Source organism: Epargyreus clarus, unplaced genomic scaffold (assembly GCF_041222505.1).
Source record: "Epargyreus clarus isolate Ecla_fem2 unplaced genomic scaffold, WU_Ecla_fem_2.2 ptg000007l, whole genome shotgun sequence".
NCBI lineage: Eukaryota > Metazoa > Arthropoda > Insecta > Lepidoptera > Hesperiidae > Epargyreus > Epargyreus clarus.
Window position 1 is genome coordinate 6,814,464 of NW_027332215.1, and position 21,637 is coordinate 6,836,100.

At 38.4% G+C, this 21,637-nt stretch overlaps 1 protein-coding gene across 1 annotated transcript in view; it reads right to left on the minus strand.

Annotated features, from left to right (window-relative positions):
• Positions 1-16,550, minus strand: part of fax (failed axon connections) — a 51,117-nt gene extending 34,567 nt beyond the window's left edge. Inside the window, exon 1 of the mRNA XM_073074474.1 lies at positions 16,072-16,550. Coding sequence (XP_072930575.1) covers positions 16,072-16,380 — 309 coding nt within the window. The 5' untranslated portion in view covers positions 16,381-16,550. The remainder of the gene's footprint in view (positions 1-16,071) is intronic.
• Positions 16,551-21,637: the final 5,087 nt, after the last annotated feature.

Consider the following 21,637-nt stretch of genomic DNA (forward strand, 5'->3'; position numbering starts at 1 on the left):
TCATGATAATAACAGCTTTTATATACACGCTATCCTAAAAGCGTGAATAAAAATGATACTATGAAATATAGTTTGAGGGTCGGTAATCGTTAATCAAAAGATCAAAACGCGTTTTAGATAAACGCTGCGTAACTTTATTCCTAATTTTTAATCAGACTTTGACTAATTTGTTTACTTTACTGATACATAGGAATATTTAATAGAGTGTACGGTATCTATTACGGTAGATTATCTTAATATGTAAAAAAAACGTGCCACTGTATCCATCCACGAAAATCTTTCAAGCGGTCGAATCAAATTTAATACAAGTTCGTGTTGTTCATTCTATATTGAAAAATAGAACGCTTTTGGAGCCTGTATGTGTCGCTGTTTTAAGAACTAATTTACTTTTTGTGAAAAGAAACGTTAGCCCGGGCCCACTAGTAATATAACGCGACTGGTAATATAAAATGCGAATCATTAATAATTTAGATACTAGAGATCAGCCGGATGGGACCAAGAATCTCCGTCGTGCCTAAACTATGTACCTAATGTAATAGGCACTATGATTAAGATCATACGAATGGTCTGCAGATCGCTTGGTCGACAAGTACAAAAATCAACCCATCTTTTATAAAATATGATGTAGTTTATTTACTCCACCTTCATATCTAAAAGTGAGAGCAACTTTGAGTTAGAGGTAGGTATTGATAAAGAAGTATATCCCAAAACAGCATTAACTGTTTGGGTAAATTCCTTTATATTCTTAGATTGCAATATCTTCAATGAAAACTGATTACAGCAGCAAATGCAAACGTCGGATATTACTGGAAATTGAATCGTAATAAAAACTTACTACGTTGGTTTCATTTTCATATTGCCGTTTCCATTTAAAACTACTTGCTCTCGTTTGAGAAGATTAAAACAGTTTAGAGTCGATTAATTATTATCTACTTCAAAATAATTGAGATTGAAATGACATACGTAAAACGTGCACTAAGTTAACGTCGTGTCGTTAGTGGTAATAGTTTAATGGTTGAAAAAATGGTTCAAACACCTGGCAAGCACATTGGTTTTTCGAAGTCATCTTTGTATTAGAAATTAATTATCACTGGCGATACCGATGAAGGCAAACATCGTGAGGAAAACTACATTCCTAAGAAAAATTTAAAAAAGTTCCCAAAGGTGTGTAATATCAACCAATTCGGGTCTGGTCATCGTGGTGGAATTGGTAGAGGATATTAATGATCTACATTACCTGACGAATATTAGCGATCTTCATCACCGACCTTCAGTTAAGTGCAAAATACAGACAAATTCAGTATCATACTTGTAACAAGTATGTTTCAGGCATCACGCAGTCACTTATACATGTATACGGGTATAGTGCGCGCCAAACTGCTAGTACGTTCTGAAGTTGTCGCGAGGAGATGTAGTCAAAGTCATATAATTTACTATGGCGACGCCATTCATTTCTATATTCAGAGCGGACTATCAGTTTTACGCGAACTATACCACCTACTCTCAACAACCGTCAATGAGACTCGGTGTCCTGAATTGTTACCATCCCGTCCACCACTACTGACAATATGACAATATAGTTAATATCGCATACGAGTAGAACGTAGTTGTATATAGTCCGCGTAAAACTGCTAGTCCACTCTGAATATAGAAATGATTCGCGTCGCCATAGCAAAATTGTATGACTACACTTGCTCGCAACAACTTCAGAGCGGTCTAGCAGTATGGCGCGGACTATACCTTTGTGTATTTGTCTACATTTTGTTCTATCAACACAAACAATTTCAAATATGTTTTCTTTGTTTACAAAAAAACTACTTGATATTTATCTTTCTTTGTTATAAATCAAAATATTTGAATCATATCAAGATGTGTTATTTAACAATTTTGTAAAACATATTAAATATGTACCTATGTAGAGCAAATTATATAATCGATATTGCAGATCTATACTTATATTGGTTTGAATATCAAGAAAGAAGCGACCGTGGCATATCTACTCTAACCAGAAAAAGAAGAAGGGAGGAGGCCTTGCAATTTAGACATAAGCGTGATTGAAACAGCGTTGAATTGTAATTTCTACTTTTATTTTATCTATTATTTATTATTGAAATAACTTTTTTATCGCCATTAACGGGGATTTAATTAAGTGCCATAAATCATAAATTAAAGACCAAATTCAGAAGCCTCAGAAGCCTGCGTCACTCCAAAATTCTGACTATATGTAATAATATTGGCGTCTTAATCGGGTTATCCGAGATTCGATGCCTAGAAGCCTGGGTGAAGAGAAAACATCATTTAATATTATACACGCTCGAGGGTTCTTAAAAAAGCTCTCAAAGATGTGTAAAGCCTGGCGCGTCAGATTATGGCATAGGCCCCTGTTTACTCTAGGGAAGACCCATTCCCATCAAATGGACAGTAATGGATTAAGGATTGATTAATTAAGAAACGTAGGTATGGAAGACTCGGACAAAGTGGCGAGCAAAGGTTACATGTAAAACATTCGCATTAGGGATGCGAGGTGGTGCCTCACATTATAATCCACATTCTTAACATAGCTTATGAATGCAAGTGCGTGCAAGACAAACGAGTAATACATACACACGCGCCTTTTAAACAGTGTTACGACGTGCTCAGTTCACTACTTGTGTTTCTAATGATTGCCCGACCATATTGTTGTACGTCGCAGATATTTTAAATGTATTGTGTGCTATGTTTGCTGATTACTTATTTATAATACTATTCGTACGCCGGCATATCTACTGCCATTCGTCTAATTAATTCAAGCAGTAACGAATGATACGTAAACATCCAATAAAGCCTACTCGCTACCTATTTATATCATTAGCAATAATGAAGGATATCAAATCATTACCAATTGTTCTGGAACTGGAACATCCAACGATGCACCGTCCTGTTCGCAACGCATGGCCCGTAGTATACCGCCAAGACTGCTAAAAGTGGCTATTTGGCGTGGAAGTTCATAACTCCTGGCCAAAGAGCATCTTCGAGCAGTCCTGCGGTAGTCAAATCTTCAACAGCGAAGACTTCTCACTTCTGTTCTTGCCGTACAGAGAGTTCCTTTCTTTACGATTCTTTCTTCAACTTCTCTCTACTTCGGTATTGATTTTGTCAAAGTTAATGCATATATCACCATCATTACCATGTATTTTTTTGCACCCTAACGATAATATATCACTCCGGAAGAACATTAAAAAATTCATGTATTCTAGATGATGCTTATTACAAATAGTAATGAAAATATGAAGTAAACCATGCAATAGGGAATACAACTTTAATTAACTGGATTAAAGGGGGTGGCATGCGTCACATGCACGCATTACGTGCACATTAATTAAATTGGTGTGTATGATAAGTCAGATAAACGAAACGAAAATTTGAAAGCGGATCCTATAAACAAATGAACTTTAATTAGAGTCCAACGAACTCTCTCGACGATTAAGTCATAAGAGGGGACATATAAAAACACTATCAACATAACATCGCTCTTCCTATTGCTAAGTGAATACGCGGTCTCCGAAGTATATCTATAACTATCAAGAAGATAAATGGTACTTAGCCACCAACAAATTGACGCCCATTTAGACCCGGGGTCTGTGACCTAACAAATATATTGTAAGTTACAATGATAATGCATTGTGTATTGTCGAGTACATCACATTATAATAATAACCAATAAAGTACTTTGTCACAATATACTGTGATACAAAATAATATACTATTTATCGTTCCAAGGCAACTTGACGATAAAATAACTTTTACATTCATAAGTGAGATAATATTCGATGCTTTCACTCGTGATAGTCAATAAAATTCGACATTAAATTTAGTGGCTATTTAAATCAAATCTAGCACTTCTATAAATATTCATCGACTATATAATACGTTTACACCGTTACGCCTGTATGGGCGAGGACGTAACTTGCGTTATAGGAACAAGAATCATGCATATGTTTTTGAAGTGTTCATAACTGTACCAAGCGTCGAATCCAGAAGACAATGTATATAAAACGGTTGTTCGATAGGGACAAGATTTAGTTTTAATTTACGAATAGTGATCTGCACGCGGTTTCGTCCGGTTTTAAAGTTGTGACTGCATTTCAAATAAATTCATTGACAATTATACGTTATGTGGGGGATGAAAACAAACTATATAATAATCTAAGTCACGATATGTAAGCCTGGCCACGCTTTGCTATTGCTCAATTTATTATTAATTATTGTGAAACAAATAAAAGTTTCGATGCCATTGCCATAGAAACTACAATAAAATCTATATAAAACACTCCTATAAGAGATATTCAACGTTGTGTATGATTTAAAATCAATCCAAAGATCACTTATGCATGAAGATAAAAAAGCACTGCGGGGACAAACATACGAAATAAGTATAGAATACCTACTTATGAAAAAATAAATTCCGTTATTTTGGTGTCCTTCCAAGCAAACGAAAGACGCTCTGTCAATTCAACAGATGATTCAAATTCATGATTCAAAAATGAACGAAACGTTCTTTAAACAATATTTAAACGATGTATGAACGTACAGACGCGTCGATTACCATTTTTAATATTAACCCGATAGCTCGCGACTGTACAAGGTTAATACGAGAGGGCAACGGCCGCGGACGGATACCGCGCGTCCTACACCCTCCCTTACAGCGCTCGCATCTAGCACACTGCAAATGGAATACGCGTTAACCGCAATATTAATAATAGTTGTATGTAGTATCTCGTATTCGTTCATATTATTAGCGCTGGGGTAATACAACAAAGACGGCCGAGTAATGTGAGTTGAGTTGACACATCGTTATTTTTGTGATGTGGAAACCATCTGTTGTTAATATATTCTAATGTAATAAGTGGCATATGCTTAATTGTTAATTGTTCCTGTTATTATTCGTTAATAACGTTGAGATTATATATGAAAACTGAGATGTTTTAGTTTGTTTTTGTAACGACTATAATATTATCAAAAACAGTTTACCCTAATCTTTGTGAATATGTGTTATGAATTGTATTTTAGAACAAGAATACATGAGCAACCCTTGCGGTACAGTGCAGACTGGTCTTTGAACACTATTATGTACAACTCTAATACATGTTTTGTCTTTACAATGTTATCAAAAATCAGAAATTAATCTATTCCGTTAAAAAAATAATATATGCATAAAATAACATAAACAACATGATCCGAATCGTTGAATATATGGTAAATGTTGGAAAACATTTGCGGACATTTTCTCGAGAAAATAAAGGATTTGTTTGTCATTTAAAATACTGGGTCGGGATTTAAAAACGAGTATAAGTACAACAATCTGCTTATGCAGTGACGCGAATTGGGTTAAGTCGGGATGGAAGCCGCAAAGCAGCGGGCTAATTCAAAATAAATTGTTACGTGGATCGCTCCATTGCACCCTGCGGTGTACAAGACCTCATTTAGTATGAGCTTAGGGCTTTGTCACGATGGGATCGCAGCGGCAACGCGACGTGTCCACTGCGTTTACTTAATATACCAGCACATAGTAAGCAGTACGTAGAGAATTCAATATAAATTGTTACGTGGATCGTTCCATTGCACCCTGCGGTATACAAAACCCCATTTATTTGAAGTTAGGGCTTTGTCACGACGGGATCGTAGCGACAACGTAACTTGTCCGCTGCATTTACGCTGAAGACCAATGTAGTGGCTAAGTAGAGGGAATGCCGTTTGCTATCCCATAACTTGAATAAGTTCAATAGCATACATCGTATTAAAAAAAGTTTCAATAAAAGAATACTTTTATATTGATCCATTTTATGCAATGACGAAACGAAAATAAATCAATCCATATGTCTTATATGGAGCCAAGTACGCTATGAGGTCTTGAGCGGTGTTGTCTTCTGGTATTCTGGTTTGAAATGTGTGGTAAGGGAGACATACTTCTTCAATTCGTTTCAGTTTAGCTCATTGGGGTAAGCGCATCTGTGGCCGACCTCAGTTAATAAATTATCTGTGGTTGATTACAGATGTCAATGGGCGACAGTAGCCACTTACCATCAAGCGGTCGCGCGGACATGGCGATATCGATACGTGCTTTAGCTTTAATATAAGGGAGGCGGAAGAAATTTGGTCTCCGTAAATAATTATCCTCCGTAAATATTAAATTCGTCCAAATTCTATTGGAACTGGGTGTAGACAAATTTTAAAAGACATTCATAACACAAAAAAAATGTACTGAAACCATCAAACCAGTTCTATATAACTTCTGCTTATAACAAAATTTTAAGAGAATGTGTTTACGTTTATAATATTTATTAAAAAAAACACATTGACAATCTTCGACACTCAAGTAAACGGCCTACTCGATACGATGAATGTAACCAAATTTTTTATCGACCCGATAATATTCGGCATGAACATTTTTATCTATAACTTAAGTCTACAAGAAGCGGGGACACACAGCGCTCCCCTCCCTGCACCGAACGTTCTCGCCTCAAATCAGTCCGCCCCAATATTGTTTTTTACTCTTATTCTGACGAGTTTCGAGCCTTTCACCTTCTTGTTTTTGTGATCCAAAAGGGCCTGGTGCGCGTGCACTCCACCGTCGTTAAGAGAAACCATTATATTTCCCAACTTAATTTGAATCTAACGATGCTTTTTCTCGCGTAATTCCTGCATAACTTAGAGCTAAATATGTAATTTTAGAATCGAATTAAATTACGTTACAGTTATGCGAATCGTGGTTATACTGATTTTATGAGCGATATTTTAAGCGATGTCTCATTAAAAAAATACGCGGCAACTTCATCCTTTTTTGGATAGTATATTAATATTCGCCCATGTATCTAATATAGTTCGATTTTTACATTGAGTTTAATAATATTAAATATCATAAAAAAATAATGTACTTGTTTAGATAAATCAATAAAATATGAATGTTAGTAAATTAAATGCCTTTTATTCGACATCGCACTTACTACTAATACGAAAAGAAAAGCAAAACGTTCACGTGCCAATGCACTCTATAAAATACCGGCTTTCACACCCAGAACTAGTACAGCTATATTGTATCGGGCACAAATTGGCAACCAGCGTAGGCACAATAGGTGAGGCGTTAAGGTATCTAAGTACGTACCACTAAAATATGCGCGCGCGCCACAACGGTACGAATGCAATACGAGGAACAGTTTCAAGCTCTTATAAAGATTTATATATCAAAGACGTAAATAAATGTATTATACCTGAAATAACGGTTCATACGCGTGGTCCTATACGAACGAAAGCATTATTTTTCGACGAAACCCTTGGTGTACGAGTTCGACTCGCACTTGGCCAATTATTTAAAACTTGATCACATTGTAGATTTTATCTCACATTTATAATATGATCTGATCATTTAATTGGTAACCCTATGCTGCTGTAGAAGCGAGAGATGGAATGCGAGTAACCAACATAAAATAATTAAGTGTGTAACGCACCGAGTACATTGCCGTCAATTCATAAATAGTCTAAGATCCGACTGCGGTTTTACACACAACCAATAGTATTAATACGCACAGTGACTCCTTTGACAACATGTTATAATAGAATTAATAAATTTGAATTAATCTTTTACGGTTTTTATATTTTTTCTTGCATTTCTATTAAATAACCAATCAAATTGTAGTAAATACCTATACTAGCAGCTATAAATTTATCTGCAATTTAACATAACCATTTGCGTGTTTTAAAACTTTTTACAAAAAATGAAAATTTGAGTAAAATCACCTTAAAAGTTGAATTACGCGTTCGGCTCTCGTACAATAAGGGCCTTAATGAACCGAATTAGCAGAGCGAGTGTAATTAGGTCTTAGAAACGCGATACTTTGATCTCACTGTACGGTAAGTCTACGCCAACAACGACCATACTCCTCATATGACGTTCAATTATATGGTCAGATTGGTGCTTTTGACGTATACTTGTTGGATGTAGTGTTTAGTGGTGATAATTATTTCAAGTTTTCAGTTTCGGCAATCTCTATGGTTCACATTTTATCCACAGATGTTCAATTTACCAGCTGACACGAAATAAAATCCGACTTAAAGCAACACATTATGTATTTATATACTACGCTTATTTTCATTGATCGTGTTTATATCTCTTAGCATTAATATCTAAAGTACCGCTAATCAGTGATTTACATTATCATAATTAAGGGCCGTTGAGATCTTATTGAATAATACATACAAGAAATATAAGACTTATGTTATGTTGAACAAATCAAAGCGAATAACACTTGCATTGAGATCGACTACATGATCTCAATGCAAGTGTTATTCGCTTTGATTTGTTATTGTTACGTTGATAACACAATTGTCAGTCCAATTGCATGCGCTTCCTTATGCGCTTCAGACATAGAGGTTAATAGTAATACTAACATTGCAATTTGCAACGTAACAAATCTAAACAGTGGTTGCATTTACATCGGAAAACACGGGCTTAAGTGATAAAACAGTTGTTTAGCAATTTTAGACAGGAAGACGGTTCTCAATCCTGAATTGAGTACACGAGCCAATTGATAGAACAATTTAGACGTTGCGGGCTAGACAACACCCATACTGTGTCTTATTGCGTTGTCAATTGGTGCAGCGGGGCCGTGGCAAGCCAATGGCGGCTCTAGTGCGCCAATCATGGACACCAGTTTCATTTGCACCACCCAGACCTGCTTTCTCACGGTTGCTGAATAACTTACTTTATAATTTCCTTTTATCTAAAGCACAAGTGTTGTATCTTGAACACTGATTTAGTTTATTATCGCTTATGTGCGACCAGCTATATTATAACTAAGCAAAACGATAGTTTACAACGCATATTGACAAACGCAGGCCGGACACGGCTCGCCTGGGCTTAGAATCCGGCCCGCGGAGCATTGTATTGAAAGGGCGACAAAATTGCACTCATGCTCGGAGCAGCATGTTTTAGGTGTAGACATAGACAAAACTATTTTTTTTTATCTATAATCAAAGAACAGCTCAAACTCACGATACGTTTTTTTCTTATAAATTACAGCCCGCGACTTCTTTAACATATGTATTTTGATAAGCAACTTTTTGAACAAAAAGTAACTCATACTTCGTTCAAGAACATTACTGCAACATATGATATATATTATTATGTATGTGTTTTCTCCGCATGATACACGAGTCTCATGAATAATAAAAGAGTCGACATGGACATCTGGCAGCCATACCACAAGCAATCTGTAACGCTTTCGATAATAAAGATATCGATAATACTTCAGTACAAAAACGTTATAGCTTTTATTGTGAAACGAAATTACACAATATAATGAAAATTCGTGACTACATGTACGAGGGTGCGTTTTTAAGTCCGCGGAATGGCAGGGTTGGAGGGGGGATAGCGGGCTCGTTAAGGGCGGTACGTGTTAAGTGACTCATAAATAGTATAAATATAAAGTTTTATCACAATTGCATCATTAGTTTTAAAACTATCGACAATTAAACAACTCAATCCGGAAGAAAATTGGAAGTATGGAGAAAATCGAGCATCGCGCCGTTATAAAGTTCCTTACCAAGCAAGGAAAGTCTGTGCAAATCATAATGGAAGAGATGTCATCGGTTTACGGGGACTCTTGCCCTGGAAAAACGATGGTTTACAAGTGGAACAACCTTTTTAAGCAAGGCAGGGATTCACTTGAAGACGACCCACGACCAGGACGGTCTGTTGAGGTGACCATTCCGGAAACGATAGCGGAAGTCGAAAAATTAGTACTGGAAGATGCTCGGCTAAAGAAGAAACAGCTTGCAGAAATGGTTGGAGTATCGGATACAACCATTTTTAAAATTCTGCATGACCATCTTGGCATGACTAAGGTCAGCGCGCGGTGGGTGCCGAGAATGCTCACGCCGCCTCAGAAACAACAGCGCGTAGAATGTTCCCGTGCGTTTTTGAACCTCTGTGGAGAAGATAAGGATATTGTACTGAATCGAATTGTTACTGGAGATGAAACTTGGGTTCACCATTATGAACCTGAGTCTAAACAAGACTCCATGCAGTGGCATAAAAAGGGTACAGCACCTCCTAAAAAGTTTAAGGTGTCACAATCGGCCGGCAAACTTGGAGCGGTTAAAAGAAGCCATCAAAGAAAAAAGACGAGTTAATTATCCAGAGGTGTCCTGCTGTTGCACGACAATGCGCCCGTACACAAGAGCCGTATTGCACTGGCTGCCCTGCATAAGGTGGGCTTTGATATTTTAAATCACCCACCCTATAGTCCAGACCTGGCTCCCAGCGATTATTATCTCTTTCCAAAAATGAAAAAAGAGCTTCGTGGAAAGAAATTTTCTACAGACGAAGAAGTAAAGGACGCAATTTCCTCGTATTTTTCCGACAAGGACAAAACATTTTTTTATGAGGGTTTAAATAAGTTAATACAAAGATCTGAAAAATGCATTCGTCTTGCAGGAGAATATGTAGAAAAAGAAAAATATTTGACATTTTATTTTCGCTCCTTGTCCCTCATTCCGCGAACTTAAAAACGTACCCTCGTACTTAGTTGTGTTGGAAACAAATTAAATGTTTGTTTTTGACTTTCCGCCGAGAACAATTCACTGGGCTGAAGAAATGGGCAAAAACGATGGCAAAAAATGCTCGATTTCTCTTCTTAAGGCAACTGAATACCTTCTGTACTTATAAGTGAGAAACGAAAGAGAAAATGATAGTGCATATTGCATAGCGACACGTACGAGATCCCAACAAGGCGTGGTTGCAGGTGATTCGCCACCAATTGTCGCCCCAACCTTGACAAGTTTACGTCGATTGTGGATAAACGACCGTCTTTACTCAAGCAATGTATATCGACGCTGAAAAATAGATAAATAATAAGAAAAACTTGTTCGACAAAATCTTTCTGAGCTTTTTCTGGTATTATTTTGTCGGATCGGCTGTACGAGTACCTACTTTCATGCTTGTTTCAGTCTAAATGAGCATAGTCTCACGATAAATAACTAATAAAAATATCAATTTAGACGATTCAACTAATATACGAGCTTTAACCATGCAGATTAGAAAACTACTTTTAGATATTTTTTTAACTCTATAACGCAAAGTTATAAAACCTCCGATTCGTATTCATAACGAAAATGTATTCTGAACACAGGACCTTTGTTATGATATTCTCTGACCTCAGCTTACCATAACATGGCAAAACAAAGAGATGTCTCTTTTGTCTTCATTCAGTATTTATTAAACTAAAATATACAATAATAAGAAAAGGTATCGATAACTACGAATAATAGGAAATGCAGCGATAAATCGCTTCGTCTCTTCATAATAGATTCGTTTAGCGATAATTATGGACGAGTATTCTTTAAGTTACCATTTTTACTTTAAATGGAAAAAACAATCAATGTCCTAAAAAAACTTATCATATGTAACATTTTATTTCAGCAGTGTAGTGTGCGCTCACGCCGTTCCAGGCGGAAGTTGAATATAGGATAGGGGATCAGGAATTAGGCGACGGTATAAAAAAGCCGCAAAGACTAGATCGTGTCTAAAATGCCCTCCTATTCGCAATTCTGTCGACTAACTAATGCACTTGTCTGAAGCGAGACATTTTTTGTCTTCGAATTAGGCTTGGGAACATTGGGACAGAGTAACTAAAACAGGACAGTCCATTCAAAAGGGGACGTGTGGTCACGTTAGATATGTTCAAATATTTGACCAAACTGCACACCAAGCCTTTAATAAGTGTTCAAAATGTTTAACGAACAAAGGTATTGGAGACACAATTTATTACACTAAAATAAAATGGTCCAACTTGTACTATATATTTGCGTCGTACGCCCGATGACCAACGACAATTCGTAATCGTTTGGAGTGGGCCCTTCCACCATAATAGTGGTAATAACAGTGCCTTGGATTATAATATGATAAATTACCGGTGCGCAACAATAATACTTTAATCCTGATCTATGTGGGTTTCGAAACCTAGGAGTGGATCGCTAGCAATGATTATAAAGGATTTTGCTTAGCCATGCAATACAAAAAATACATACAGCCGAACGTAGAACCTCCTCGTTATTGAAGTCGGTGAAAAAGTAGTAGGCCAACTCTTCAAATTTCTAACACTGTGTCTTTAATTCCAGAGCAGTGATAACTACGTGATGTGATCACGTGAAAAAAGAGTTCTAAAGTTCGAATCGATCGATTTTGGTTCCAATAAGTTATTATTTTTGATGATTACAAGTGCATTTTGGGTCATAATATATTATTTGACAGTTTAAAAATTCGGGTCCAAAGTGGCACAGTAGAAGAGAACCACTGTACATTTATTTGTAAATATAATTACTACGTGTGTTTCCACTAATAAAAAATTATACAATTATAAAAACATATTGAGTGGGTCAGGTTGATAACGTTTCGTACGTGTTGTATCTACAATTAAAAAGTAGTTAATTGTCGGCAATTAAAGCAGTGAAGTAGTTGAGAAATTGTTAGGGTTCCGTATCCAAAGTTTAAAAACGGAACCCTATTATTAAACCGCCTGTCATCGGGCTTTATCTCTTAAGCTGTTATAAATACTCGTAGACACTTGAAATTTGTACAGAGTATGTATGACGGTGGTCGTATTATTCTTTTAATTTACATTTTAATTACATTTAATGCTTCAAATTTAATTAGTAATTTACGTCAATACCTTTGTTATTTTTGGTTTTACGAAAAAAAGTAATAGTACCAAAGTAGTAGATAATGCAAATTGAGACTTAAGCCTCTATAGTTTGCCTGATAATGTGTGAAAACGATTTGCATTTTGCACCCCATTTCCAAGAAGGCGGCTGAGGGACAAGAATTGTGATTCCACAGACTTGGTATTAGCTTCACACAAACTCAAAGTAAGGTGTCAAAGGACCCAGAGGCGTGTACATATTTTTACACAAATAGCCGAGACAGCTGTGACCAAAATCTTTTCATTTTCGTAGTTAAAAAAATTAGTGGTAAAATCACGATACCTTTTAACCTTAACAACCTTACTTTACCACCTAACTCAACGTCTTCAACATAAAGTAAAAAAACACTACACAAAGCTTCGTTAATTTAACGATTAGAAGTGTGAGTGAAAGTCTCAAATTTAATTCACCAATGTTAACCCGGACATTTCATCGTTTTACATCGTTTTCGTGCCCCTTTGTATTTATAACAATATACATACAAATTGCAATGATGAGCACCAGATACCCCAGTGGCATGAAATTCGCTCTGGTAGAATAACGATCCGAGCTCTCAAGAGTATGCTCGAGAGCTAGAGTTGAAATTGAATACGTATGAAAATTTATTGTACTCGTACTTAAAGATTGAATAGGACTTTCATCAAAGTTACCTAGCAAGCAAGCAAGTTTAAGTGTTCTACATTTTTTCTGAATCTCAGAAGGCCCCAATGCATTATTAATAAAATAAAAGTCAATGTAATACCAAAATTGCAGTTTTCCAACAGTTTGCACGTGTCAATTAAACCTTGCAAATATTTTGAATTAGTACTATGTATAAATATATAATAAATAATACGGTTATTAATGATTGTCCGGTAAAAATAATGTGTTACAAATATCTGAAAGATCGAATATGACAAAAGTATACAGTAACTAATTAACGAGCCAAGCGTAATATGGAACCGATGTTGTCAAACAAGATAGAGATGGTTATTTATAGCCGCGATACACATTTTAAGAGCAAACGTTATTATTGTTGGTCACATTTATCTGAGAGGGGTGCATTGTTAAATTAATTTATGAAGATGTTTGTAGTTCCACGATAAGACTTTATAAGCCCGGCCGATATCGCCAATTATAACGGCGAAATTCACTTGCGCATATTCAAACATTCCTGCGCGTACTATTTGATATTATGATGCGAGATCGCTGCATTTTAATGCAGAGGAAATTGGTTCTAATGTGGAAAGTTATCGGGACATTTAAGTATCTGTGTATACGCTGCAGCCGAATTGCATGTTACCACACAATGCAAAACGTAAAGATGCCATACTAAAGACTGTTCCGTTTAAAGGTAAAGCTACTTAAGTGCACTTTACATTATGCAATCCGCTGCTACAAACACGAGGTACAAAATAAAAAATGTTTTACAACAGTATACATATTCTTCAACATTATACAAGTATAAAACATAACAAGAACATAATAATAAGAACATGCATATGCCAGAGAAAAATATACAAAAAAATAATAGCAAATATTTTAATTGGTTTATACAATTTTCAGAATTCCATTCTCAAAGGGTAGTAACGGAATCCTATTACTAAACCTCTGCTGTCTGTACCTCTGTCATAGGATTGTATCTCTTGAACCATATTAGATAGAAACTTATTTTTTGCAACATTTGTATAACGCCATCTGCTTTAAAAACCTACATTTAATATAAACCTTTTGAAATTAAATGGGAGTTTAAAATAAATAGAATCTGGTATCTTTAAAGCAGAACAATAATTGTGATCAATAAAAATTAATAATTTATCTATTAATAGTTTTAATTAAAGAAGGATTATATTGTTGATTAGTCCAAGTGTGACTCTAACTCATACATGGAGTGTTAGGTACCACCAAATTTTCATACTTACTTAATTTTTATCCATAGTATTCGTTTTCATAGAAGTAAGTAAATGCGTTGTGAAAATTTGAACTGTCTGCCTATTACTATTTAGTACTTAAAGTGAAAAATGCATAAAAATTGTGGTTTCTTGTATGGCAACCACTATATATTTTCATTTTTATTTTTAGTATTTGATAATATAGCAGCCACCATTATATGTACATACTCCTTAAAATTTTCAAGTCTATCCATGAAGTTTCAATGGATGTAGCCCTGTGACAGACGGACAGACAGCGGAAAGTTTGTAATAGAGTCCCATTTTTACTCTTTGGGTAGGAAACCCTAAGAAATAGAACATAGTTAATTTGGATTAAAGTTTCTGTACTTGTAAAATGAATATTAAATAGAGTTTGTTACATGATTTTTTATTTCCTTAATTACTGATTGTAATCTATGATATTTTACTGCCAACTCAAAGTTTCTCCTGTAACCGCAGAATGCACTTTTACCACTTTTAAAAATACTAATGCCCTCATGATATTCCACTTGATATAACAACATTATTTCATATTGTGTATTTTTCTCCTGCAGCTATTTTTTTTAATTATTGTGTTTAAATATCCATAATCAATGTGCAATATGCAATTTCCTATGTACAGAGAAATGCTGTAATTATTATTTCTTAATTTATTTCAAACTTTTTTTCCTTTATTCTATGATTATTTCCCCTTATTTTATTTTTTTTGTATTTATGTAAACCTAAGATGGTATGGTTAAAATACAAGTGGCGACGCCACTGGCATCACTCGAACGACGGGAGCATGCGCCGCGTTTTGAAAAATGAATTTCGCGCAAACATGGCTACTCTCAAAAAAGAAAATAATCTTCGTGAAATACATAAAATTATTTATTTATTTATTGTTTCATTTTTTGAATCGTCTGCGTTGTATTTACCATTCCCATGCAATTTAATAAAACCCGAATATTTTTATGTAAAAAGATATTTTAGATGAATCCTTCCACAAAATTACAACTGAGGGTTTTTTTTTATTCCAGGGTTTTAGCATTTAAGCATTTTTATAAAAGGTAAAGTTACACCTAATATGACAAAAATTAAGATTGACGTATTTTAATAATTACAATGTTTTAATATATATTATTAGTCGCGCGAAAAATAATAATATAGTAGTCGCAATCCAGGTGCAGTGCGATTTCGCGGAGCGCGTCCAAGTTATGATTATACCAATAACAAGTATGGAAACGGTTTTTTTATGAATTAAGTTCCAAAACTCAAATCATTTAGAAGCAAAAAAAAATCGAAAGACGCGCAGCCTTACAAAAAAAACTAAAACTTTCTACTGCACAGATTTAAACATGGAACAATCGATCGATACGCAAGCGGGAATAGTGGGAAAATAATTTACAAATGGTTTTGGGGTTGAAATAAAACATGTTTCACTCACCTCGTACTTGATACCGGCCAGACGAAGCCATGTCTCGACTTTCAAGCAGTAGGGAGAAGTTGACGGCAACAAAGGAGTTCTCGAAAATTGATACAAGTAAACGACGTCTTTCTCGAAATTTGCCTTGTGTACAGTCGGTTTCGGAGCAGCCGGTTCAGATTTTTTCTCCTCGATAGGTGGCTTTTCCTCAGTCTTTTCCCCGGCCGGCGTTTCTTCTTTATTTTGTCCATTGTCCACCGGGGCGTCATCTTTTAATTCCTTTTCCTTCTCGGTGTTCTCGGGAACGTTGTTCGTGACTTCAGTCGCCATTACGATTTAATTAATAACACAAGTCTTTTATTTCACGCACCACGGACACGCGGGATAGTGTTAATAATTTATATCACTATCACTTAAAAGACGCGCGTCCTCTAGCAATTTTACCGACTTGACTACCGCAAGCTCGCCTTACAGTTAGCCAACTGACTGAATAACTGGTTGCCAAGCAACGCTATTCAATATTCAAGTTGGGCTACAAAATGGCGGCTTTCCCCCGGTATGTAGCAGCATCAAGCGACTGTTTCTTAATTTTATATTTTGTATAAATGTTAAGGCGGTCAAATATATTTTGTAAAATATAATATAAAATTATATTACATTTATTACTTATAAATAAAGAAAATTTAAATTTATCATAAACACCTTATTGGTAGTTTGCCGATTAGAAAGGGCGGTAATTATAACTATGTTGTACTAATCTTATTAAAGAGTTAAAGGAGTTATTTAAAAATAAAAATAGTTAAAATAAAAATAGTTAAAATTGTGTAGCTTTCTACTTACGTTTATCATATTTTTTATACACTTACTAATATAAGTTCTAAATCATCTTGGGGTTGCCAAGCACTGTCTATCAAATACACAAAGATGTTTGATTGTTTCTCTTCAAACATTTGCTATATTCTAGTTCAACTTAACTTTTGTAGACAAGCTATGTATTTATAAATTATGTAGATGTAGATGGGCGAGATATAAAAATATATATAATATTTTATGTGAGTCGCTTTAGCGCTAAGAGTTATAGCTACTGCGGAGGCTTAAATATTTTTGTAGTATGAAAAAATAATTTATATATACAAATTTTATTTAATTTTTGTAATTATAATTTTTTGATAATGATACTATTAGGGTTAAATAATAATCATTTAATTATATATTTAAAGTAACAAAGACTCATTTTCGATTTGTAATTACAATTTTAAGTTACATTAGGTACAATTTTAAATGTAGGAAACTGCAATGAAAAATATACCTACAGTCTACTCTATTGCTTATCATCTTCAGGATGCTGTTGGAGCTATCCCGGACACGGTACATCAGGCAGCTGCATATTTTTTTCAGTTTACATGAGCTTCTGCAAACATCCCTGATGCACTACAGTACCTTGGTAGTCCCATCAGCATCCTGAAACCATTATTGTATTGAACTCCAAAAGCATTGTAAGATTTTAGGTGTAATTGGTCCAAAGGCCGCTTGTATAAAGAGACATGGAATAAGCGTTAAATAATGTAATTTTAACTTTAGGCGTGCAGCAAGCAAACCTTAGAATCAATATGTTGACCCTCACTGACGATGTTCTTCTTTCCCTTTCAATGTCTTGATTGTCTTTAAGGTCAGTGGTAACTATGTGCCCTAAACATTTAAATTGGTTAACTTGTTTTAAAGGTGTTTTAAAGGTCCCATTTGATTTAAAATCGGGTACGTTATTCGGATATTTACCTCTGGCCCCAAAAACCATGATTTCACTTTTTTAGCATTATACATTAATCCATAATTTTTGCATAATTCTCACAAATATTTAAAAGTTTTCTCAAACCACAAATTGATGCACTCAGGAAAACAATGTCGTCAGTATAACTTATATTGTTTACTGGGACACCACCCTGTCTCACCCCACATTTCACAATACCAAAATTTCAAAATATCAATTAATTAAAAAGGAACATTTATTTCTTGTAGTTTTTTCCATAATATACGAAGATAATATATCATAACAAAACAAATCGAAAGCTTTTGTTAAATCTAAAATACAAGCATATATTGGCGTATTACGTTTAGTATAATAATTAACAGTATGTTTTAAAGACAAAATAGCTGTTTCAGTTGACAATTTAGGTCTAAATCTAATCTAACATTTGACAATTTAGGTCTAAATCTAGATTATCATGTATACAGATGATATTGTTTATTTCTATATGTAGTGAACTATCTAACACTTTTCCAATTATTATACCTAATGTTTATAGGTCTATAATTATTTTTATCTATCAAATCTCCAATTTTATTTTTTGGTATGGATATCACAATTGTCCTTATCATGTCACATGGTAAGTAAGAATGACTTATACATAAATTAAATAATAACGTCTAGATCCTGGGTAAGTGGGGCCCTTTTTTTTGTTTACGAGGGGGAAACCTTCAAAAGGTACCCTATGCCGTAGGAGCGACACGGGGTTATGTGGGATTCTTACTGCACTAAAACCCCCCCGGTGGCCATCCTCAGCGCTGCGTTGAAGACTCCGGAATCTCCAGGAAACGCAACCGGAGTCCTCTAAGCGTGATTGTCCCATAGGGCTCCTCCCAAGTGAGCTCGCTACATCCTTTGGTGTGTACAACGGCATGCGGCCACACATACCGCCGTCCTTCCAGGGGTCGCTGGCCGGGCGGTTCGAGCTCCCAATCTTGCCGCCCACTACCCCGGAAGCCCCTTTTAGTCGCCTCTTACGACAGGCAGGGGATACCGTAGCCCTATTCTGGTCCCGGAACTACAGGGACACTGCACCGGTGGGCGTTATATACGCCCGCGGCGACTCCTCCTTTGAGCGGGTTCAGCGCGCTCCCTAGCTCGCTCGGCATCTTCCTTCGCGGACATGACTTCGTGATCATGCCCTCCCAGGCTTCGCTGCGCTGAACCATCGCCCCAACAATCGCCGCTGGAGACAGGTCCGGTCCCACTTTTGACACGAGGATCCGCCGCTGAGACTCCCACGCTGGGCAGTACTGCAGCGTGTGCTGTGCAGAATTCTCGTGGTGCCCGCAGTGATGGCACTGGGCCGTCTTCTCCCTCTGTATCCTGTTCAGATACTCACCGAAACAGCCATGTCCGGTGAGTATCTGGGTCAACCGAAAGGTGACACGGCCTTTGCTACGGAGCCAAGCTCGAAAGTTCGGTACGATAGCATCAACCACCCGTTGGCGTATATTACGTGGTTCCAAGAGTCGATCACGCCAGCACCTCAGAGCATGCCACCTGGCTCTTCTCCGATGCGCTTCAACCGTCTGTCTGGGTTCAGTCCTCTGATGGAGGACGCGGATCTTATTAAAGACCGCCAAAATGTCCAGGAGCGGAAACCGCCCCAAGACTGTCGCCGCCTCATACGATATAGTACAATACCCACGGGCGACTCTGATCGCGATCGTATGTTGCGCGGAGTTAAACTTCCGCGCAAGGCGCCGGCAGCCAGACAACTTGTCCGACCATACCGGTGCACCGTAGAGCGCGATCGAGCGTATCACACCCGCGTAGAGGCGGCGGACTTCTTCCCTTGGTCCCCCGAGATTTGGCAGCAGTCTGTGTATTGCACCCGCTATCTTATGAATCCGGGGGACGAGACGGTCAAAGTGCTCGTTAAGGCGCCAGCGGCCGTCCAGTGTTAGGCCGAGGTACTTCATGTACCTGCCTATCCGGATGTCTGTATTCCCGACACGCACTGAGGTCTCAGCTGGTACGACTCTCGGCCGTGGAACCACATCGCCTCGGTTTTATGGGATTGGACGCTTGCCACCCCGAGCTCTGCTAGCCGAGCCGCCCCACTAAAACACTCCCCTTCGGTGAGTACAAGGATGTCATCGGCATAGTAGATGATGCTCACTCCATCCGGGAGCACCGTTCTCAGTACCGCGTTATAAGCGATATTCCACAGCAATGGCCCCAGTACCGAACCCTGCGGTACCCCGCACACGACGCTCCTCCCGCGAACGCTCCCATAGCGGCCTGGGAAGCTGATGCGTCTGTCCGACAGATACGCCTTCAGGACATTCCGCAAGTAGGAAGGCACCTGATGGACAGACAGCCCGTCCATGATTGCATTCCAGAGTAGAGAGTTAAAATCGTTGACTATGTCAAGGCTAACCGCCAAGACTACTCTCCCAGGGGAGATGGCCTGCTCTGAGAGTGTGCGCATTCGGAGGATCGCGTCGACAGTCGAGCGCTGCTGCCGGAAGCCGTACTGATTTTCAGACAGGTCCGGGCCATGGCATGTAAGAAGCTGGCTAATCCGAGCGGATATGATCCGCTTGAATTGCCTGCCCGCCTCGTCCAACAGGCAGATGGGTCTGTACGCTGATGGGGACGTTTGAGGCTTGCCCCGTTTGTGTAATAATATGAGCCTCGCCCGTCTCCACTCAGAAGGAAAACTTCCGTACCGGAAGCAAGCGGTGAACAGCCTTCGCAGCATCCCTCCCAGCACTGCCAGCGCTAAGACCCAAGCCTGCCCTGGAATTCCGTCCGGCACCGGCGTAGTATTGCGCTTCGACATGCGTTCGTTTAACGGCACCATCGAGCTCGCTCTCCGTCACCGCCAGCTCCTCCGACCAAGTAGAGGGAACCGGCAGCGCCGCAGAATAACCCGACTCGTCAGCGGTTCCTGGAAACAAGCTGTCCACTACCGTGTTAACGAAAATCGGGTCAAGGGTTTCCGTTATCGGAGGCACCCATGGACGTAGCCTACCGAGCACCATTTTATAAGGGCTTGCCCATGGGTCTCGGTCCAGCCTCTCCACGAGTGTGCTCCAGTGCCGGGCCTTGCTGTCGGCGATAGCGCCCTGAAGCAATACTTTTGTGGCCCGGTACTCTAGGTACTTCTCCTGCAATTCCGCGGCGCCAACCGACCGGCGTCGTCGAGCCCGAGTGTACTGGCGTCGAGCTCGCTGGTAGGCTACGCACAACCATGCGATGCGCTCCGACCACCAGTACACAGGGCGTCTCCAGACAGGTCTGACACGCGGCATCGCGGTTTCGCAGATTGCCGTCATGTCATCCCTGAGTCGTATCGCCTCCTCTTCGGGATCGACCTGGGCATCCCCCTCAGCGGCATCGGACCAGTCCACGACGTGGGCAGCAGCGACGAGCAAGTCCCGGTTGAGACGCTTTCGTGCCCACCGACGCGGATGGTCGTTAGCCTGGTGGCATGTGTCAGCAGCCGGGAGCTGCAAAAGTACGTACAGTAATATGTGGCGATGGTCAGACAACGTGACCAGGTCCAGCCCGGCCGCCAACTCGAGAGTCGTTCGTCCCCTGACGCTGTCGCGCCTGTTTCCCCAGGCCCTCGAATGAGCTTTAAAATCGCCAAGTACGATCACTGGGCGGGGAAGACAAGAGCGTACACAGCTTGCCAAACGGTCGAGGAACGTCTCGTAAGTCGCGAGACTACAATTGGGAGACAAATAACACCCCAACACCGCGAGGGGACCCCACTCCACCGCGACTTTGCCCCGCTCGGAGTGAAGTTTGGAGCATGGAGGATCTCCA